We start from the raw sequence: 24,698 nt of genomic DNA on the forward strand, positions 1-24,698 counted from the left end.
TTTCCCTGTTCTTATCCGAGAGGAGTGGATACCGGTGTGGTCTTCTGCTGCTGTTGGCATGGATATTGAATTACAAATGGATGACCAAATGCATAGCTTAGTTTGGCACCAATTTCCTTGCCGGGAACATGGATGTCTACTTAAAGGATAAATAATTTATCCTTCAACCCAAGCTTCAGCCAACTGTTGGTTCCCATCATTTACTGTATAAAACTGACCTTTTTTCAAGTATAAAAACATATGAAGACTGTATTGTGAGCTTCCCCTTTACAAAAATGAAGATTTCATAATTTCTTTAAGAATTAAACACATTGGACAGAATCTGAAGTAGAGGCAAGTTTCTTAATAATAAAAAAATCAGCAATTTTATGCTATAAAGAGTTAATCACCAGTTTGAGGCCTGGGTTGAAAAATGCCTGAACAAGTAAGAAGCAATGGAAAGGTAACCAAATAGAATAGAAGGATTTCTAAAGTTTATTGAAGAGGGTAAAGATCATACAGGTAACTACAGAGAAGGTCAACAGATGCTACCAAGATGTCAGATGAGGAGGAACACTGATCTATACAAGAAGATAGAAAGGTGTTCTGTTTTATTGTTACTTTGTTAAATAAAAGAATGGCCTTGTTGTAGTTCAGCTTTTGGTAAGCATTGTTATTGAAAAGCAGGAAAGGATCCTCACCCCACGTTGCATTTGTGTTGCTCTGCGTCCAAGCTCATAAAACTCGTACATGTGTTTGCATGAAGAATTGGAGGAATTGTAATTCTTGTTTAAAAAAAATCTTATGTAAAATGTTCTCTGCGAACTGTTTTGTGAATTAGTGAACTTGTACAAACTCAAAACACTTGTTTGCTTCTTTTGTTCCATCTTTTTTGAGAAGTTGTTTGAGAAGCTCTAACTTTATGGCCGCCATTTGTTCTTCAAGATTCAAGAGGTTTATTCATCACATACATATACATACTTTCATACATATATGCAGTGAAATGTCTTCTCAGTTCTTCTATTTTTCCTTGAAAGGTACATTTTTGCCGTGATTATGTTGCTGTCTTTAATCTGACTAAAAGTTTGTGCTTTAGATTTGTAGAGAGTTATCTGCAAGAGTGCAAACAAATGTAGCTGGAAATTTTGCTTCTGAACACATGACTGTTTAGATTATGTTGTTGGTAAACCTCTTGATCTTGAATCTTGGTGGTGACAAAACACAATGCAAGTAGTGGAGCTCAGACAATAATAGGGGAAAGGACAAGTGAAGAAAAGTAAAATAATTGAAGAAGTCTTGCAGGTGCAGAGGAAGCGCAGGAAGAAAGGTATTTGGGTGCATCTACAATGTGGTCATATCATTGAGGGCCAGGTCAAGTTCCTCACTGAGGGCCTTGCCCTTAAGCTTCTGAGCATAAACTTCATCTGCAAGAGATGCGGAAAGAGTGAATGGGGAGAGGAAGGAAAGATGCATTAGAAATGGTGAAAAGAAAATGATGGAAACAAAAAGTATTATGAAAGTAGAAAGTTAGAGAGGCAAGTTGAATATACAGCAAGATAAAGGCAACACTAGTTCCAATAATAACTTCTAAAGGCAAAAGTTAAGCTACTCTATTCATAAAAGGGCTGCTTGTGTTGGCAAATACAATCTGCAATTCCTTGCACCAGATTAAAATTACTATGATCTGGTTTTTGTTTTTATTTTTATCTGTCACAAAGATGCAAGAAGTATCATTGAAATAACAGCTTTTGAGGGTGGAAAATGTATTCCCCTCATTTCACAAGAGCTAGGCTAGTGGACAGCCTTAATTAATGGGATTAAATGCAGGGTTGATATTGTTTGACCTTCTTGTCTTCTGGTAAATTAGACAATAAATTCCTACAAAAGTGCAGCATCTCTTTTATTGTGTTGTTGAAAAAACATACTATAGTTAAGTTATTTTAATAGAGTGAGAATTTTTACCAACTTGCTGTTTGGTAGTTATTTTGCTTTTGATAGTTCATGGCCCTTCCTGGAATTGTAACCTCAGTGTGATGGAGGGTTTTGTGCACTGCAACAATGGGGGCTATGTTGTCTGGCGCCTGGTATGGCCACTCATGGCAGATTTACCAGGGGAGGGGCCAGACAAAGAGTGATTCACAAGACTCTGGCTGGGAAAACCTTGGCCGGACAAGTGGACGCAAGGCCTACTCGGGGGGACTTGAGGGGAGCTCACAGACAAGCATCTTCTGACCCGGATGAGGCACCGAACCCAGTCACCAGAATTGATATGCGACTGCTGCCTTGTGGGCCCAAGTGGAATATTCTCAAGTGGAAAATTCTCCCAGAAATGCTGAAGGTCATGAATGTGGTGGTGCTGTCATGGCTGACACAACTCTTCAATGTTGTGTGGATATCAGAAACCGTACCAGGAGGTAGGCAGGAGTGGTGGCCCCCATTTTAAAAAACGGGGACCGGAGAGTGTATTTCAACTCAGGGAACCTCAGGAGGAGTAAGAATTAGGATTCTGTACTGGCAGTGCAACGACGAACCAACTCCTTAAACTCTCACAGATACTTGAGGCGGTCATGAGAATTTACCAGAGCAGTCTACATATGTTAAGTTGGATTTAGGAAATGCTTCTGCTCCACTTCCTTATATGACCAGAGTGAGAGTTGTGTTCATACTGTATCCTCGGCATTCAGGAGAAAATTTCAGGTGGCATACCCAATAAATAAATCTGTGGGGAAATAATGTAGTAACTCTATTTCAAAATGATTTTATTTTATTTTTTTACCTTGAATTACAGCTGGACTATTTTTGTGATGCAATTAGCCATGCCCACCTAAAAATGTGAAATTGCCTGCAAACTTGAACATGACAGAACGAGACAGAACAGTGCTACAACAGTGAATAGCAAGTAGAAGAAAAAGAGATGAGACAGAGCGGTTATGTTTTTATTTTAGATTTCGATTTAATTCCATTAGTTTCCTACTTGTATGACACAAACACGTAAACATAATTAAGAGACGGTTCCGCTCCGTCCCACTGGGAGCGGTCCCGCTGCGTGAGAAGCTGTCCTTTAAAAGACAGGGTATGTTATAATCTTAAATTTTGATTTATTTGTTTTCCTTCCTTCATTTTGTACTTAAACGAAACGAAACAAAACCTGAACACTCTGTGCTGTGTCACGCACATCTCTCCATTGTTCTCTTTAAGTTTACCACGGCTTCCATTGGTATGGGACTTTATTTTGTAAAAACTGGATTTTTGAATACTCTTTGCTTCTAAATAAAAATCCTGCACTTCCGTAACAGGGACTTGTCACTCTGCAGAGCTATCGATACCTGCCTCTCCACTCTGCTTCTCAGGTGCTTGTGCAGCCACTGCCAGCCCATGGCCTCAGCTGTGTTATTTAGTTTTTATTTTACATTGTTAAAGCTAGAGTTTCTGCACACCATCCTAAATAGCTGTGAAATTGACAGACGTGCTGACTGACTGCTTCTGTGCTGTGGCAGTCAGTGAGAAAACACATACATTTTTCTTGTATTTTTGCCCTTGATGCCTCTAGTTCTCTTTTATTCAAAATATCTCCTCCATAAGCTCAATATTATGAATTAATTAAAAAAGAGACCTGAATCATTTCAAAAAGATACAATTTTTAGGACCATACCTTCCAAATCATCAATAGTCTTCTCAAGTTTGGCCACGGACCTTTCAGCAAATTCAGCACGGGTTTCAGCCTGGGAAGGTCAAAGCACCATGTATGGTTATCTAGCTACTGGGTTTCATGAAAAGATGAAAAGATGTTTATAAAGGGATCATACCATTTAAAACACGGCATTCTTGTCTAGCTTTAAGTTTGGTCATGCCGCAATTAGACTATAAAAAGTCATAATCACACAAAGCAAAAAAGAAAATCTTGAGTTGTGAAATATTGAAATATCTAAATATTTTTTTGAGAAATAAGTGTGTTTGTATAAGTATGTATAAGTACACCGATCACCCACAACATTAAAACTACTAACAGGTTAAATTAATATCATTGCCCATCTCGTTCCAATGGCACCTGTCAAGGGCTGGCATATAAGCAGCAAGTGAACAGTCAGTTCTTGACGTTGATGTGTTGGAAGCAGGAAAAATAGGCAAGTGTAAGGATGTGAGCAACTTTGACAAGGGCCAAATTGTGATGGCTAGACGACTGGGTCAAAGCATCTCCAAAACGGCAGTTTTTGTGGGGTGTTCCCAGTATACAGTGGTTAGCACGTACCAAAATTGGTCCAAGGAAGGACAACCAGTGAACGGACGACAGGGTCATGAGCGCCCAAGGCTCATGGATGCGAGTGGGGAGCGAAATCTAGCCCGTCCGGTCTAATCCCACAGAAGAGCTGTAGCACAAATTGTTGAAAAAGTTAATTCTGGTTATGATAAAAAGGTTTCAAAAAGGGGCCCCACCTTGCAACTTACAAGACTTAGAGGATCTTCTGCTATCCTCTGGTGCCAGATACCACAGGACACCTTCAGATGTATTCTGAGTCCATGCTTTGACAGGTCAGAGCTGCACAATATTTGTGGTTATTAGTGGTGGTTTTAATGTTGTGGGTGTTCGGTGTACAATGTATAATATATATATATAATATAATATAATAATAATAATAATAATAATAATAATAATAATAATTGTATCCATTATAATACCACAAGAGGGGTTTTTATACAGAGAAAACAATTTATTCAAAAGTACGTATGTATGTATGTATGTATGTATGTATGTATGTATGTATGTATGTATGTATGTATGTATGTATGTATGTATGTATGTATGTATGTATGTATGTATGTATGTATGTATGTATGTATGTATGTATGTATGTATGTATGTATGTATGTATGTATGTATGGATCACCTCTTTCAGCTTGTCAGTCAGCAGTTTGATTTCTTCTTCATATTTGTCCTCCTTTTGCGAGTACTGTCAGCAAAATAAGGAGGTAACAAAATTAGGATCGGGATGATGGATACTTGGCTTTGACAAGCATTCGAGTATGTATGTAGTATGAATATAGATATTGGCGTATGGAAATACAGTGGTGCTAGAAAGTTTGGGAACCCTTTAGAATTTCCTCAGTTTCTGCAAAAATGTGACCTAAAATATGATCAGATCTCCAAGCCCTAAAAAATAGATAAAGAGAATCCAGTTAACAACAATTATGAAGAAAACATTTTTCTTTTTCATTTATTTATTGAGCAAAGATGTCTTTGTCTGGAAAAAGCATGTGAAACTTTGCTTTCAGTAACTGGTGTGACCCAATAACATCAGCAAAACATTTCGCATCACCTTGGAGTAAAATTGGCACATTCCACCATACAGAATTGTTTTTACTCAGTGATGTTTGTTTTATGCGAACCAAAACATTTCTCATTCTAGCCAATAAGTTATCATTTTGACTCATCTGTCCACAGAACACCATCCAAGTGGTATTTAGTAATCTTTAGACAAGCAGCGATATTCTTTTGGCTACCTTCTTGCTATCCCATGCACACTAATCTTGTTCAGTGTTCAGCTTCAGTCATTATCAGGATAATCTTACACACTAAGGCAGCATTATCAAATGACGTGCATTAAATGTCGATATCGATCGATATGAGAATGTGTGATAATATTCAAAGAATATGAGGATGTGTAATATTGCCATATTGCCGAGACCAAAGTGGCAGTATATGGACTTACATATTGAGGGAGGGAGGTTCCTGCAATACTTACATATCACTACTACCACTTTATAGTTGGGACAATGACTGACAAATGTACTACTGTAAGATGGTTTGTGTTGTTGGTGAAAGTGTGAAGAAGCAATGTTTATGGCCTTAAATGAGAGGAGGCTGTAAACTACTCTGGATTTGTGTCTGATGCATGTCAGATCCCACCAGTTAGCAAGAAGCTACTTCAGTGTTGAAGCAAGTAAAAAAACAAAACGATTCATTGAAAATTGATACATTGCACAATGTAGTCTTTTTTGAATAACTATACCTTCTCAGCTTGGGCCTCCAGAGACTTTAAGTTGTTGGTGACATTTTTCAACTCTTCTTCAAGGTCACCTGATTTACTGAGAAATGTGAAAATAACAAAGGAGGTAAGTCAAAGGATATGTTGGGTTATTCCCATCATTTATATTACAATTGTTTATCGTATAACCTCACTTAACACTTTACTATTGAGAAACTTACCACTCTGCTGCAGATTCTCACCATGCTCAAATACAGTCCAATCGGGAAAATGTTTGAGCCTTAAAAAACATGTTATATATCCTTTTGAAAAATCGGGAACTTACATCATAGTCCCATGTGTCCCAAGCAAGGTACTTATTTTTATACAGTCTATTCCAGGGGTCTCAAACTCGCGGCTCGCGGGCCAGTTAATTTAAAGTAATTTCCCCCTGGGATTATTAAAGTATTTCTGATTCTGATTAATCAGTGACCTAATAAAGACAGCAGAGTGTTGCAATAGGAAAGGGAAAAGAAGTTGCACTTAATTTTGGAATACTTGAAACCCTTTTTTTGTGGAATACTTGATGCGGCCCAGCCTCACCCAGACTCTACCTCCAGCGGCCCCCAGGTAAGTTGAGTTTGAGACCCCTGGTCTAGTCTCTTACGTTGTGCGGATGTATTCAAAAGATCTGATTTGCGGTGCAAAAGAGTCGATAAAACACTGAAGAAAAAAGGATAAAATTCAAATGCACACACTTTTTATTTTATTTTATTTTTGTACTTTTTCCTAGGACTTATTGTGTGCTATCACCGGGTGCGTTGCATTACATTTCACTGCATATATGTATGGAAGTATGTATATGTATGTGACAAATAAAAATCTTGAATCTTGAATCTTGAATCACTATAATGTGAATTTTCAGTTTTCCAGAGGGAGAATTAACATGTTTTTATGGCTTAAACATGTGTCCCCATTGGATAGAATTTAAGCACAGTGGAGCAGAGTGGTAAGTTTCTCAACATTTAAAAAATGGCTATGTAGAAAAATGCCAAACCTATCCTTTTATGAGTGTGAACAAGCAGAGGAACTACATCTGACTTCCTCTGAAGAGGAAAAGTCACTCAGTCACTTAAGTGCAATAAATCATATATAATAATACAAGCAATTAGATACTTATCTTAAATACATTTGAAGAGGAATTGTGTTGATCATTTGGAGTGCACTTTTCACTAAAAGTATATTGCACCAACGCCCCTACTTACTTGGCTTATTAAAGGATAACTTGGCTATTTTTCAACCCAGGCCAATTGATAACTTCAACATATTTTTTAAGTCAAAACTCAACCTGTATTTTGGGTTAATAGTATTGCTTAACTGCTGTTAGGAATATATGTGCCATAGTTATAATGCTATCAGATTTCTTCAGAGGTGCTTCAGACATCACAAGTGCAAAATTGCATTTTAGGTTAATATCTGACAGCAATTATATCTTTTATAGTCCTCTATGAGGTAGAATTGACTTTTTTGTCTAAAATCCACACTGCAATTCATGGCAACAATGTTAGATTCAATGTAAAAACTGTTTTATTGGATTTCTAAAAGACAATTCCTAGATTTAATGTAAAAGTATATTTATTTATTTAGCATCGTTTTCCCTCGAATTTGGCATACTTAATGAGCTAGAAATATCAGAGTGATGAGCTTGAATATAATAGGATATAAGAGTAGAGTCAACAGGTGGATGCAGGGGAGGATGAGAGAGCCCAGCATCGCAGCAAGCAAGCAGGCAGAAAAAAAAGAACCAAAGCAGGTAGGGCAGGAGGGATTGGCTGCTTTTGCCCATCAGGGCGTGGAAGCGTGTGGTGCCGTTAAGTTGTCTGATAGAACTTGCTCCGCAAGCTACACCTCATTAACAGCTTTTCTTGTCACTGCAAAATAGACTTTTTCAGGGGGTAACTTACGCCTCAGCAACTTCAGCTCGCTCCTCAGAACGTTCCAGATCACCCTCGAGGATCACCAGCTTACGGGCCACCTGAATTTCACAAAACTCACATAGTTTCACTTGCAACAAAAAGTTTCACTCCGACATTTAATGCTAGATGCAAAAAAGACAAAACAATAATTGTGCAAATGTTGTGGGTGTTGTTATAAGAAACCTCCCAAGGAGTATCTGGAACATTAAAATTGGATAAGACCACAGGATCACATTGGTGCATCATTTTTCCAAACGGAACTACATGTCTTACAGTTCTGATACTCAGAGATCTAATACAGACAGTTCCCTACACCACCTTGAGTTGTCATCATTATGATGCCATTCATATCTTGCCATAATTATTTTTATTTAAGTTATTTTACTTTGAAGATTACTGGTAGTCCAGTTTTCAGGTTTTATTTCAAGTCAGTTTATTTTAATAATGTTTTGGAAAAATCCCTGCCTTTTGTTTATTTTAAGTGGGACCTCCAATACTGGTTTATTTGTTTGGATTTAATTTATCAGGGTTTTTTTTTTTGTTTTTTTTGTAAACTTGTGATGGCCTCCTTTGGTTCCTCATGGCGTCTCGTTACTCAAGCCAACTTGTTGACTGGGCCCGTAATACCTGTTAATGGAAAATGTGTGTCTTGCCTTTACCATTGAGTCAATTGTTAAAAAAATGGAATAGGGGTTTCATGGACATTATGGTCATTCTGAAGGAAGGTGTACAGGGCTCTTCATCATTTTACCATTTCACGCTGCTTATCTTGAGCTTTTCCCTCTTTCCTTTTTCCTTCTTTGTTTTCTCAGCTTTGGATGAGTTGGTAGTCCCTAAGTAACATTTGTTTAGAATGTGGACTCATGTTGATTTTTTTATGTCTTTACATTATTCGGTTATTAATTTATGATGAACATCATAAATAATCATTGCATATCATTTTAGGACTTATCATTTGTTTATCATTGATTCATTTTGACTAGTTGATTCAGTATTTCAATATGAAGTTAATATCTTTTCATTGGACTGTTAATTTCTTCTATTTACTGTTTTTGCATTATTTACCATAATTACTATTATTAAAGATAATTTTAAATCCCCCGAATTGTTGTTACCATAGATACACATTTTGGCATAAAAGCAAAAAAAGAAAAAAGTTGGATATGTTTGAAACATTAAGAAACCCATATGGAATATTATTAGAAGTTCTGAACATCTAACTGCAAACATGTCGGACAAATAGAAAAATATTGGTTCTTTAAAAGTTCGTTCCATTAAGAACTACCAGTGACTTAAGTACCACTTTGTTAAAGGATCCTAAAGGACCCCCAATTACAGAATTGTAGATTGTAGGAAGCCCACCTCTTCATATTTCCGGTCCGCCTCCTCTGCGATGTGTTTGGCCTCCTTCAGCTGCATCTCCTGGATCTCCATCTTCTCCTCATCCTTTGTTGCCCTGTTTTCTATAACTTTCATCCCTCTGAATTGTGGTAATCACAGCGTGAAAACAGAGTTTGTAAGTGGGGTGCAAAATTAGGCTAAACAAATAATAAAATATATAATAATAATAATAATAATAATAATAATAATTATTATTATTATTATAATTATTATTATTATTATTATTATTATTATTATTATTATAAGAGCTCTCCAAATGCCTTTAATATTTATAGATTCTAATACATTTTAAGCTAGACATAAAGGAACTGCAATACACTGTATTAACAACATAAAAAATACATAAAGAAAATTATTATGCAAGACTGCACTTACCTTTCACTCTCATCTGCTGCCTTCTCTGCCTCTTCCAGCTTTTGCAAAGCGGTGGCCAGCCTCTCTTGGGCCCTGTCCAACTCTTCCTCCACAAGCTGGATACGTCTGTTTAGAGAAGCTACCTCGGCCTCGGCCTGGAAGATAATAGGAAGAGTGCGAAAGACAATATTAATTGGTCTGAAGGGAAACTTTACACTGTAGCAGCACCAAATAACAGTATATAACATCGTACTTATTAAAGTTGTGGAACATTATTTGTTCTTAAAAGTGTGTTATAATATATTATAGATATAATCATTATATAATATATGATATACTCTATATGAGATATATATATATATATATATATATATATCATATATTATATCAAATATTATAAGTTAACTTCACAGTTTGACCAGTTTATCCTTGTTTTGTACTTACCCTTGATTCTGTCGATTGTGATTGATATGATTTATATTATGATAGTATGATTCATATATGTCATTCATCCAATCCCGAGGTCTGTACAAATTACAATGTAACTGAATGAAGGTGCTTATGTATTATCCCTTTGACAGGTGCTGATTATTTAAAGCCCTATAGATGGTGAGTTGGCTTTGGTGGTTCCTAGATCAGGGGTTCCCAAACTGATTTATTTAGCTGTTTTATGGCAAGGACACCATGGCAGATTCAGCTCTAGCTGAGGAGCGCCCTCAAGAGTGACAGCAACCTACTGTAATAGATTAATTAAAATGTGACATTATGTGTTATTCAAAACATGTTAAGAAAATTAAATTGAGATGTGTGATGAAGATTTACTGTATTTCTTAAAGGCTTAAATGTTTGCAGTATTATACCGTGAACACCACATTAACCTGCTTAACCTGCATTTGATTACTTACATCCGCTGCCTTCTTCTCCGCTTGCTCTAGCTTCTCCTGGGCATCTTTAAGGGACTCTGAGTATTTGTCCAATTCGTCCTCCACTCCCTTGAGCTTTTTCTGGAGGCCCAGGAGCTCCTCTTCTAGCTAGGATGCATAAACGTAAGGTACAAATGCCGAAGGTGAACGATAAGTTTGTACAGCAATAATTCAGTACAAATTAAGAAATGGGGAGATGTACTTTGTTTTTAATTTGGCGAGGTACCTGTACGAAGAATAATTTGTGATCTGAAATTATGAGGTAATGTGTACAAAACTATGATGGCAAAAAGAAAACTGAAGATGATGGGAGGGATCCAACTGTCCGAACAATTACAGACAAGGTGTGAACATTACATTTCACTGCATATATGTATGGAAGTATGTATATGTATGTGACAAATAAAAATCTTGAATCTTGAATCTTGAAGCCTGAATTATGCTTCTCCATAGGTATACGTGAACATCTACCTCGCTTGCAGAGGAGAGACGTCGCTCACACCTCCCAAATGTCAACAACACGTTGCGTGGCCATGTGCGTCAAAGGGGCTGATCGGTTGAATTGTCCAGCTTCTGTCAGGAAGCGGGTTCGAAACGGAAAATTTTATTTAGCAGATAGAAGGGCGACTTGCGGATGAGGTTTGAACGCCGATTTCTATTTGCATATCCATATTTCTGGGTTGTGAAGTTTTCAAATTAAGTTTGGGGGAAAAGTACACATTTCTCCTTTTTTCTCTACATTGTGGTTTACGCGAACGTCTCCGAACAACAAGTCCACTTTCGCTTACATGCAGATGGAGAAGCGTAATCCAGCCTTTAAGCAGGCTTTATGTGCTTAAAGGGTCCAATGACATCAATATTTTAAGGTGACATTAATACAAGACTACAATGTTGTGAATCCATAACTCTAGAAGGCTCTGAAAGGCATCTGGTTTATTCAGTGCCGTGCCTCTCAGAATAGCTGTCTGCAGACAATGCCGCTCTGAAGCCTGTTGTCTAAATTTAGTCTAAATTTGACCCCTTGTTAAGAAGTACATTCCAGGCCCTTTTTAAATTGTATTTTAATAACATTACAACCCCAAGTTGAGGAATCTGTCAATTCCAGTCACCAAAAACAACGATAATAAAAAAATACATTTTCAACTCCCAACCCCCCCAGGTAAAGTTGTATTTGTTTCAGGACTATTCACCCGACATAATGCACATGTGACAAATATTTGTCCCTTTATGTATGAGCGTCTCTATCCATCTGGGTGTCCAGCTATTTCAAGGATGGCATCTTCTGGGTCGCAAATAGCCCCACAAAGCACAGATCCCCTTCACTGTCACCATGGTACTTACATGTGGCAACAATAAACCCCAGTCTTAAACCTGTTTTATCTGCAGAACAATTCAGGGGGGGAGGTGTGGTTGTTTCCAATGGAACGCCAAAAATAGACACATCCCTATTTGAGGCTAACAATAGTAGACGAACAAACATGGTGAGGTCATAAAAGTTGTTAGGTGCGTTGTTCATAGTCAGAACAATTTGTGGCACGCTTTGTACTTCGAAGGACCGACAATTGAACGGCGCCACATCAATCACTGGCCTACAGCCACAAGAGATTAAGACAGAGATTCAGAGGAGATTTTTTTTCCAGGTGAATAAGAAAAACTACCCGATGATGTGATGGACGCATGCCAGAGATCACCAAATTATTCAGGGGGCAGTCTCAGATTTCCATACCGTTGATAACTTTTGTTAGGCATGGGTGACAAAATGAGAAGAGGATGGACACGTGGAACACATCTGACTCTTCAATGACAGCATAGATCAACATTCTGGAATCTATTTATAGTTATCTCATATGTTGTTTTTTTTAAATAAGCTAAACTGAACACAGCCCTGACTACCACTGGGGACACCAGGTAATGTTTTATTTATAGCTATTTATGTTGCCCAAGCAATTTCAAAGATGTAAAAAGTTTGAATACAGTTTGTACACATTTAAGGTACAAATTGACCTCCGGAGAGCATCGATGTGTAAATCCGGAAAGAAGACAGGCCAGACATCTTGTGATATGCGTTGTGAATCGGAAAAAATATAGATATAGCTATATATATATATAAAATTAAAGTGACAAAGAAAAGTGACTTAAGCATACGTTGCATTCTCACAATTAGCAAGGTATTATTCTTGCCTGTACTTGCTATGATGATCGAGGTAAATCACAGAGATTAATAGTCTAATTTCACCGCAAAGCAAGTAAGTGAAAAAAAATTATATATATATATATATATCATATATATATATTATCACTGTTGCCCACTCGGCATCCACTGCAGAGAGCATCCACTGCAGCCTATATATATATATATATATATATATATATATATATATATAGGCTGCAGTGGGAACAGTGATAATATATATATATGATTATATCATAATATATAACAATATATCATACCCCTCGCTTTTTTGGTTCATTAGAAATGAATGACAATGACTACAATGGCAATAATTGAAGGGGGAAAAAACAAGAAGTGATTGACTTATATAACACAACCTTGAATTTGTGTTTATTATTAATGGCTGACTTTAAACTGAATAATTCCATATTTCATAATTCGACATTGAAGTAATATTTTTATTTGGCAACCTTTTGGACCACTGTATGTGATGGTTATAACAACCATCTTCAAAGCTTAAAGGGAAAACTTTAAAAGTTTCAGGGTAAACAGAAGGATGCCATTCAAATGATGCTACAAAAGAAACAAAGTCAAACAAATGCAACGTCTCCTAAAAAAAAAGAAGAAAGTTTCACGAGAGACACATGGAACATGGAAGAACGATTTCAAATATTTCCTTGTCGTTACCATCTTTTTTCCTACCTGTTTGCACTTATCCTCTGCCCCTTTTTTATCCCCCTCCGCCTGCTCTGCACGGTCGATTGCGTTCTCCTTATCCAGTTTCAACATCTGCATTTTCTTCTTGATGGCCTCCATTTTTGTCTTTGTTTCTTGTTTGTTTGTTTGTTTGTTTTTGCAGCTGGGGGCTCTTTAAGTTGAAAACAGTGTTATTCTACTCTTAATATCAAAAGGACGGTGAAGTGCAGAGGGATGACAGTGACCGCCGGGGTGATGGGAAGTAACTAAAAGCTTCTCTGTGAGGGTAAGAGGGAGGGTTGAGGAGGGTCATCTCTAATGTGGAACCCGAGACATTTATTTTGGAAAATTGCGTCACTCGGGGCTCACGGTGACGTCTGGCTGCACTTACGCCTCGCCAAATGTAGGCTTCTCTCCTTAATTATTATATAAGAAGAAATGTATTTAATTCGACTTTTTTTTTCTCACTCTTTTCATGTTTCGTTTACTGCCGTCCCTGTTTGTTGCACTGTACCACTGTGTATTCTTATAATTGTAGTGTACAAGTTGCAGTACAAGTTATAATACGAGGTCCAGTCCTGAAGGAGCCTTATTGTTTGTGTTAATGAAAGCTGACGTCAGTGGTGTGTGGAGGTCATGGATCCGCCATACTCACAGACAAGATTAATAAAATGTAAATCCGGGACAGTTCCGACATGCCGTCGTCGAATTTTGATCCAGATCGCTCGATTATTGTGGAATAATTTAGTAAAAAATATTTTTTTTTATCATGGACGCAAAGTGCGTGCATGCGAAATTGACAGCGCCCACAAGTCACATGATAGCATTGCAGTCTAGTGATTGGTCAACAATCGGGACCTCACCAGGAGGCACAGCAGTGCGTTGCAGTGCATCAGTGTAGATGTAATGTGTCATGATGTAGATTAAGTCAGAACTTTATGGATGTCATGGATCCGATGAACCCACAGACAATCTGAATACGATTTGTGTTCTGGGCAGTTCCTAAATGGTGTCATTCGAGTTTCATCCAGATCGGCAATTCAGTATTGTGGATGGAGTTTGATCAGAACATTTTTGCCAATGTCTATTATATGATGTTTAAATCCTTAATAGAATTGATGCAACTGTACTTTACTCTTACTGACTCTATAGTTCCTTTACATTCATGTTGAGAGCAGCAGAGAGGACTTTGAAATTGATGGATAAAAAGCACAAATTGCCACATAAAGGACCCTCAGACCCCCACTTGATTTGTGCCTTTTCACATTGAAGGTGGCAACTGTGTGCGCAGCGGCTCATACCTCACCAGGCCGGAACTAATTAACTTCTGTAGTCATAATTTAATGAAACACTGACTACCTGGGACCCTGCGTATTGCTGCCTGCAGCTATATTTGATATTGTATTTGTTTAACCACTTTCGCCTATTGTAAGTTAATTTGTTCTAAAAAAAAAATGAAAAAAAGAGCAAAATAATAACTTTAGTTCAATATGCCCAATATTTATAATCCCCAAATCTCTAATAAACAATAAGAAATAAAAAGGCGCCGTTTTGCCACAGGAAATGACACAATTAATCAATATAATCTAGCAGCAAAGGTTTTTTTTCCTCAAAAATCAAGTTAAATCAAGTTTTAGCCCATCAGCACACAAATATCATGCCATTAATTGTGTTTATTAAAGGATAGGCTCACCATTTTTCCAACCCAGGCCTTATTATAATGTTACTTTCCATAATTTATAATTGTTCAACACTTTACTGCTGAGTACCACTCTGGCACAGCTGCTCACTGTGCTTAAATGCCAAAAAAAAACACCTTTTTTAAATGGGAAGCTCACAATACTGTATAGTCCCAATTTCCTCTTTCTTGTCTCTTAAGATAACGGAGCCAAAAGTAGCTAAAAAACAGATTTAGCGGAAGTGCAAGAGTCGATTAAAATGTGATGAAATGCATTCGCAACCATTTTGTTTCTGTATGTATCATGTAAAGACTGTCTGACTATCATGTGAGCTTGCCAAGTCGCTCAGTAAAACAGCATTTCGCGAGGTTGCGTTAGGAACAGTTTGACACCTCCCAAAAAGCTGAATGCCTTCTTGCCGGACCCACAATTGAAGACTTGCACTCTTCCTGAATGACACTGTGTTCCAGGTCAGAGTAGCTGAAGAAACATAGTTAACTCAAATTAACTCTTGCATGCAGGAGGCATTCCATCTTATGTGCCAAACGACGCTCCATCAGCTCGCTCTTGTTGTCACAAACCTTTTCAACACATGCTTTCATTCTCACTCTTCCTTGATGAACCTTGGTAAATTTTTCTTTGCAACGCTTTTCTCATTTTAACTGGCACAATCAAGGTGGTGCCCTGCTAAAGCCCTTGCTCTGAGGATGGTCAGGTCATGGTTCTCCTCTTTCTGTGTAGGCCAACCCTTCATAAGTCATAACAGCCTTTGAACACACTATCTGTTCTCGTCCTTCTTGCAACTTGTGTGGCATTAAGTGGCACTCCTGGCAAGTATTCTACAAGCAGTGTATGCATGTTAATTAGCATTACTGCTGGACCTGACTCACTGGTCTCAGGTAGTAGGCGATCAGCCGTCAGTGCTGATTTACAGGAGGGAACATGACAATCATAGACTGATAGTATAATAGCCCGCCACTGGTTGCGGGCAGGAGTCATAGTGAGAAGGACCTGGGCGCAGACAAAATGGTGGACCTCCGCAAGAGGCACCTCCGCAGGTTGACAGGAAATCACGTGACCTCAGCAGCGGAAGTTGGTCTTCTTCTGTGAAGTAGCACACAGGTTAAAAAAAATATATAGAAAGTTTATTCATTACAAATATATTTTAAAAGTAAATTGACTAAATTGATTCTCTTTGAAGGCTCTATAAAATGTTCGTTTTTGTTGGGATTTTTTACCTCTGCTATCAGAATGCTTGCCATACAACAACAGAGTGGAGTTCAACTTCTCAACCTAAAATGCCACTTTTTATTCATTCTTTAATCATCAAGAACTGCTTGCAATAGAATTAAGAATCTTTATTTGTCACATGAAACACCACACTACAACACATGTATATATATACACACACACGCTTTTTGGGTGGTGGCCAGTGAAATGTGGCCTCTGCATTTGTTTCCATCCTGGCTTGTCCTTACTCTGGGGGGGCAGCCAGGAGCAGTGGGCAGCATTTGTCGACATGGCTGGGGACCTGTTACCAGGTGTCCATGTTTTCTGTGGGGGTCCTTACTGATGGTAGGTGGAGTAAACTCCATGTGAGCCCAGGGAGAACATGCAAACTCCACACAGAAAGGCTCCTATTAGGGACATAACCCGCCGGCGCATGGTGCCAACAGTGCCCCAGGCAAGAATCAAACCTGTGGGATCACACACTCTTTGGAGAACGATATAACCATGTTTTGGTCTGTAAACAACTAATCGTCATTACTGCTGCAAGAGGGGGGGAATCACCATGGGTGAGACAAACAGGTACATCGAAAAACGTAAACACAGAAACAACAGAGAAGCCCAGAGAGGCTGGGATCCCACGGAGCAACACCCACGCACAGCCCTGAGAAGCATAAACCAGTCCGCGAGAGCACGAGGAGACCTGCACCCCCGAAGCACACACATACAACCCACACCCATGTGCAGGTATAAGACGCACCCGCAGGCGCAGAACGTGGACGCCAGGTACAGACACAGGCCAGGAGCCAGGTCCCGGGCTGACAGACTGACACCCCACCAGAACCGCCCTGCAGGCGACCCGGTTGGGGCCCCATGTCCACCAATGGCCTACACAACCAGCAGGCACCCAGACCCAGCTGGCAGGGGGCCCATGCGGTCGCCCAAATTATACAATCTTTTAAATTGAGAAGTTTGCAATTAGTACAGTACATTTATGAAAATGTTTTTAAAAAGTCGCCAATTATTTTAAATGTTTTATGTAATGTTAAAATCAAATTTATCTATCAAACAATATCTTATAAACAAACATGGTGAAGAGAAAGAGGGATGCTGCTGTTGCTGCTGTGAAACAACGGAACCAAGGAAAGGTTTGTTGGAGCCTGGCGGGGAGGTTGGGGACTCGCGCCGCTACGTATGCGTCCGGGGACAGGGCCTCTGTACCCCCTCCGGGCGCCTCCGTGGACGGGGGCAACAAGTGCTTATCACAGAATGTGCGTACCCAAATGTAAAGCGGAAGCTCATAACATCAAAAGAAGAGACATTGTAATACAGATTTTTTGCTGATGAGAAAAGTTATCTTGCAACACCTACACATGCCCTTGTTTGTCACACTAAATAAAAGAAGGTTTTAAGATCCTCTTTCCAGAGAGACTTCTCTACCACTCAATTCTCATGTAAGAGTCCTCTCTCCATATAAATGTGCAAGGAAGACTAACTTCCTAACTATAATTAACTAAATTAATTATAATATATAATTATTAATAAATGAATTAACTAAATTTAAAATATTGTATAAAGTCTTTAGTCAATTTACTTTCAAAATATATTTCTAATAACTAAATTTTTTTCAAATCCATTTCACTGGGGGGAAAAAAAGATGCTCAGGTCATATGATTCCCTGTCAAGAACTTCCTCTGCTGAGGTCACATCATTTCCTGTCAACCTGCAGAGGTGCCTCTTGAGACGTTCGCCATTTTGTCTGCATCTAGGTACTCTTTGGCCACAGGTAAGTCAAGTCGTGCTCACCCAACAATGTCAGCAAGCGACGATCAGCTCTCTACACTACAGATTCCACGTAAGAGATAAAGTCCTAATCAGAATCAGCTTTATTGGCCAAGTATGTGTACACTGTGGGAAGGTAATATTAATGAGCAACGCAGCAGTGCAGAAGCTCAAAATATGATTCAAGGACACTTAGGCTTGAGTCAGTGTCATTAAAAGGAACGTAACCATATAATTTCTGTTCCAGGCAGGATGAGCTAGGAGATAATGCTGTCATGGAGAAGTCCCCAGGAAACACCCGCTGGAGTTGTAGGAAATATTGGTGTCTAAGGAACAGTGAAATGGGAATTCCTAATGTAAGGATTAGTAAACAAACTTATACCCCTTTCACACCAAAATTAGTGGGTTGACCCAGGTTTTTTTTTTAACCCTGCGCAACCCGCTGAAAATAGGTGATTGACACCTTTCCCATTGCCAGGAGAAATGCTGTTTCTTTCAGGTGCATCACGTTCGACGTCACAAACATGTCATAAAAAGGGCCATGTCATGGTTCCAGTTCAACTGGGAATTAAACAGTAGAGGAGACAGCAACTTAAATTAACAAAGACATAAAACTGTAGAACTTGAAAAAATAAGTATTTTGAGCCGTTCAAAACAATCGGATCATTCTTGAAGGACCCAACACTACAGTAGAAGTAGCATGGATGTGCATCCCTCAAGCTTTTGATGGGCACCCGTGCACAGATACTCCATGCTGCCAGTGCGCATTGCACCGGTCCTTTGGCGGCGGGGAGCGGCTTATGGCGATGCTGGACTGAAGTGAACTGGTGGGGGGGTTCTCCGCTGTGGTCCCCACGATGCGATCTCCACAAATATTTCACCATTGCCCATGCCGAAAAAAAGTCAATAACTTCTGATTTTGGATTCATAAATGGGATATGAAATGATGGAATGATACAGATATTCATGTTCATGTATGTGTCAGTGTACAGAATTTCAAGGAGCGTTGCATCGCGCAGCTAAAGGGGCCAAAACTAGCAGGTTGACCCGGGTGTCCTCAGAGCTGATTTGAGGTGGAGCTGATCAAAACCTGTCTATTGCAGGGTCATTTGACCCGGAACTGAGACCCCTTTCCCACTGGTGATAAATGCTGGATGTTAGCGGTGTTACCAGGTTTTTGATGCAGTGGGAAAGGGGTAAAGCGGGATCCGCTCAATCAGAAGGCGGGATAGGAATTTAGGCTCCACCAAGGGAGTAGTTCACATCAAACATAAAACGGGGTGCTCTGGAACTTTCACAGTTAGTGTGCTCCATGGACCAGCCTGGTTTATTGTAACCTATCAAAAGGTTCAGTAAGTCTATATCATATCAAACTCTATTTTCTTTCTGTAATTACTGAACATCAACAGATGTGTAGTTAAGTGTGTGGAAAACATATGAAGAAAGCTGGCCCAGCTGAAGATTTTCTCCCACAAATTATACAAGGAATTTGGCCCAGTTTCTTTCCTTGCTCTCAGTAGTTACACAGTATAGACATACAGCTAAAACAAGGCAACAAAGGAGAACAGAGGTCAACATGAACATTTGACTATGAAAATAGACGTAACTAGTACTCATTTTATACTAAAATGTATATAAACATATATTAAAAAGTATATATCTAAAAAAACAGCAATGACATTTGTGACAGGATGACAATATTGCAATGGTGTAGAATGCAAAGATGCTGGAATAAATATGGAATAATTAACAGGTCCCTTTATATACATGAGGTAGGTGGACATGATAGTATGTGCACAATATACAGTATATACAGCGTGCATCAGAGTGATGGCCTGTGGAAAGAAACTGGTCTTGTGTCTGGTTGTTCTGGTGTACAGTGCTCTGCAGCGCCTACCATAGACGAGACATTGGAACAGGTTGTGTCCAGGGTGTGATGGGTCTGGAGTTATGTTTCCTGCCTGTTTCCTGACTCTGGACATGTAAGTCCTGAATGGAGGGCAGGTCAGCACCAATTTTTCTACAGGCTTGGCTGTCCGTTGTAGTCTGTTCCTGTCCTGTTTGGTGGCTGATCCAAACCAGACTGATGGATGTGCAGAGAACAGACTGGATTATTGCAGAGTACAGTAAAACTTGATCAACAGCTCCTGACATCAGTGTTTGGTGTCTCCTCCTGAAGTCTACTCGTCTCCAGTTTTGAGATTGTTCAGCCCCAGGCTATTCCGCACCAGAGGGCCAGCTGTGCAGCCTCCTGCCTGTAATAGCGTCCTGGATAAGGCCGATGACCCTTGTGTCGTTGGTAAACTTCAGGAATCTAACAGACGGGTCTTCTGAGATGCAGTCATTTGTGTAGGGCAGTGTTTCCCAACATTTTTGGACTCGAGGCCCACTTGAAAATCTCAAGTGTTCGCGACCCACATCCAACCAGATGTAATAAGGGAGCCAAACAGTGCATTCTCAGAGGACGTTTATTTTAACAATCATAGGCATTCTCATACATACAGTGCAGTAGTGCTAAAACAAAAGGTGGGTTCAAAATAACCTTATATCTATGGAACTTTTGTGTAATGTTAGTAACGCTCCCACACATTTGGACCAATCAATCCCGTTTGAAACTATGAATGCGTTCAGAATGTCAAAAATGGCCTCAGCAGTTGAACACGTCGAGAAAGATTTGCAAAACAGGAACTCTTCTTTTATCTCTCCATAGGCAAGCAGCTTTGATAGAAATGTGATGTCTGTCGATTCATCCAATTGGAGGGTATATAAACGACTCTCGTACGCTCGTTATCAGCTGTTCTGACACATTCTGTCATCTCATCAATCCTGCATTTGACTGAGTTATTAGTCAATGAGATGAGGTGGATTGGCTTGCATGCCTTCTCTCCCAACATCACCCCCCACTGTCTCTTTTGTGGCGGGAAGAATTAAATTCTCCCTGATTGTATGCGGCCTACCAACCTTGGCTATGATTCGGTCATCCAATAGGATGCTTCCACTGCCATTGCGTTCTCAGTGCCCATATATGACATTTCGATGACTTTCTTCTTGCCCTGATACTCTTGAGTTTATTATCGAAAAATTCAAGCGGCTTGGATGTCCTGTTGGTGTTTTGTCTCATGGTGACGGCGAAGTTTACATGGCTTGTGAGCTTTGTTTGCTAAAATCTCTGAACACACCACGCACAGCGGTAATGGTTCGTCTTCCGATCCTGTCCAAAAAAGTCCCAATGATAAATATTCAGCACTATACTTTCTCAGAACCTTTCTTTTTTGTTTGATGTCCCGTTGGAACATCGCTTGTGGATGACGTACCAATGGCCTCTTTCCTTTTCAGTGTGCCTGATGCTAGCTAACTATCCATTTTGATCACCTCAAGTTCAAAAATGTACAGGTGCAAGTCGATCGTGATCAGGCTTGGACATAGTAGGCCCTACCATAAGTTCCTATCTATCAGTGATTATGCATTTTTGAAGGTTTAAAAAAAATATCTACTATACAATTATTATTTAAAAACATTTTTGTTTATATATGTATATATACTGTGTATATATATATATATATGTATATATATATATATATATATATATATACTGTGTATATATATATATATATATATATATATATATATATATATATATATATATATATATCAAACAATATCTTATATGTTTTTTTTTTCAATAAAATCTATGCGTTTTGCTGATGATTTAGTTGGGAATCGCTGGTGTAGAGGGAGAAAAGCAGAGGGGAGAGCACAGATCCCTGGGGGATGCCAGGGCTGATTTTCCGGGTGCTGGATATGATTTGCCCCAGCCTCACCCGCTGCCTCCTGTCTGGCAGGAATTTTGTGATCCACTAACAGGTGGGGGCTGGGTGAGTTTTGAGTGGAGAACTTCTGGGACGATGATGTTGAATGCTGAGCTGAATTCCACAAACATGACCCTTTCATGACCCTGGAGAGGTGTTACAGGATATCGTGCAGTCCCATGTTGACTTCATTGCACTGACCTGTTTGCCCTGAAGGCAAACTGCAGGGGGTCCAGCAGAGGGCCTGTGATGTCCTTCAGGTGGGCCAACACCAGTCTCTTGAAGGATTTCATGACCGCAGACGTCAGGACCATGGGCCTGTATTAATTTAAGAAGAGTAAGCAATTTGTTGCTCCTCATCACTCGGCAATAGTGTGCCTAATTACTGCTCCTATGCCATAGGCAGGTGCATTGCGATTTGCTAGTCAGTGAGAGTGGTAAGGTGAGGTTGTGATACTCTAAGACCTAGAGGCTAGAGGCTGTGCTTTTCTGTTTGTACAAATCACCCACCATAAAATAATGACAAAAAATGAACAGAGGAACCTGTAACAAGATAATAATAATAGTTCAAGAATAAAATATGAAGCTGAATAATTATTTTTGAAATTCTGTGTTTCCTGTCTTTTCTGTAGGAGAGCTACCCAAAGATTTAGGTAAACTCACAGATCTCCTTTTTAGAGAGCTAAGTGAGAAGCTCAAATGTGGTCATCTTTGCTTGGGGGGGGAGGGGTTCTGGAAGGCTTTCCATCTCTGTAGCCAGTGCACTCCGGTCAACATCAGCCTCTTCTCCACTGGTGAGTTTGTCTCCAAGAAGCTTATACTGGTCCCTCCGTGTCTGTGCGTCAAACCGGATTAAATTGAGAAGCACTCCAAAGTTATCTAACTTCCTACAGACTAAAAGCGGTCCTCCAAAGACTGGATACTACAGTCTACCACATGATTTTAAAAGGATACTTCCAGTCTCTTCATTGGATCAACTTGTGGTTCATCAGCTGCCTCAATGTGCCTTTTTTATTTTACAATAAGCTTTCTTTGTGGTAAAAATAACTAGTTGCTGGGTATACAATATTTATGTAATGAAAATAAACTTCTGTTCCATAAATTTGTCAGCAGAGAGATGATGTCATCAAGTAGTGACTTTTCCTCTTAAAGGCCCTTTCTCAATCTGCATTCTTGTCTGTACTTGTTTTCTTGTGAAACATCATCAGTCGCAGCCCAAGTACTGTTCCAATTCAAAGTCCGCATCAAGCCAAGTCCAGTCCAGTCCAAATGCCCGGATGTGGACTTGCTCCGCCCATTTTATCAAGGATGCATCGGTGGTGACTTGTGTGGACTTGGGACAGCCAAGTATCCCAGAATGTATTTCCCAGAATGACCACCTGCGAGTCGAACTTGCCAAGTCTGAACTACCAAGTCCGCAAGTCTTCACGTACTTGTTATAGAGAAAAGGCTAAAGGGACTTCTCTCACTAGGATTTTGACTAAAAATGGATAATTAAAACACAAATTTATATAATTTCACATTCATATGGATTTGGTGACATTTCTTTTTTTTTTTACCTGTTCTTTTAACATGCTTGGCATACAACACAGAGCTTTTTATGCCATTGCATCGAGGACAGAGTCAATCTGCAAATAGAACTCCAACTGCAACTTCTCAACCTGCAATGCCAATTCTTTAATCATCAAGTACTGCTGCAATAACTCTGTCCTGCGGACAACCTGTGGGATGACAAGAGCACAGCTTTTGTTACACCAATCCCCATTTTTGGAGAACGATTTTAACATGTTTTGGTCTATAAACAACTAATTGTCATAACTACCTCAAGAGGCGGGAATCACCATGGCTGAGACAAATAAACATAGAACAATAACATGTACATGGAAAATCCAGGTACTCCTCACTAAACGACCAAGTTCTGCTTATAGGAGCAGGTCATAAAGCTAATTGGTCGATAAGCGAGGACCTGTGTTATTTCACGTAAAGGGGCCGTGGCAATTGCGAAAGCTAGTGTACTGAATACTGACAGACTACGGGAACAAGATTAAGAACAGTGATGCGATGAGATGTATACAGGGTATATAGTATATATAGTGTATATAGTATAGTATATAAAGGGTGATGCGCGATGAAATGCTTGGCGTTGAGACACCGCGGTATTGTACGCAGCGTTCAATACAGACTGGCCAGAGAGCTGGTCGTAAGTCTGAACGGTCGTTAAACAGGTAGGTCGTTAAGTGAGGAATACCTGTATAAACATAGAAACATCAGACAACAACATTTATTGTATGTATGTAATAATTACGGGAGTGGGGGGGGCAGTTGTCCCCCTCAATATATCATTGTAAACAGTGGTGTAACGGAATGTAGTTGATCTGTGATCCGTACAGGTCGCCCCTCATGGTTCGACTCACATGTGAACCACGGATCAATTGCATTTTTTAATTTCACTAAGATTTTAACATCAAAGTGTAATATAGTTTTACTGCCGCTGTTAATTTTTAAAAGTAATAATTCCATAAATGTTGATGCAAAGTTGCAGAGTTTAAGTGAAAAGAAAATAGACAAGACGGATGCGTGTTGTGTTTTACTCTGAAGTGCAATGATTGCTTTATGGAACTTCCACTATGTTGCTGCTACTTTACGACATGCGGTAAATGAGCTGGTGTATGTCGCCGCTATGCATCTGAGCGTCCGCCATAATGGAGCGGTCAAGAGCCGCTAGTAAATAAATAC

General features: G+C 39.3%; 1 protein-coding gene across 1 annotated transcript; it reads right to left on the minus strand.

The window, feature by feature from the left end:
* Positions 1–451: 451 nt before the first annotated feature.
* tpm2 (tropomyosin 2 (beta)) lies at positions 452–13,762 on the minus strand. The gene is made up of 9 exons (XM_080018062.1): positions 13,472–13,762; positions 10,579–10,704; positions 9,695–9,828; positions 9,281–9,398; positions 7,907–7,977; positions 5,988–6,063; positions 4,866–4,928; positions 3,632–3,701; positions 452–1,403 (listed from the first exon to the last, which is right to left on the minus strand). The coding sequence occupies exons 1-9, from the start codon at positions 13,583–13,585 to the stop codon at positions 1,321–1,323; spliced, it is 855 nt and encodes a 284-aa protein (XP_079874188.1). The 5' UTR covers positions 13,586–13,762; the 3' UTR covers positions 452–1,320.
* Between the last annotated feature and the right edge of the window lie 10,936 nt (positions 13,763–24,698).

The sequence above is a fragment of the Zeus faber genome (genome assembly GCF_960531495.2).
Source record: "Zeus faber genome assembly, chromosome: 17".
Lineage (NCBI taxonomy): Eukaryota > Metazoa > Chordata > Actinopteri > Zeiformes > Zeidae > Zeus > Zeus faber.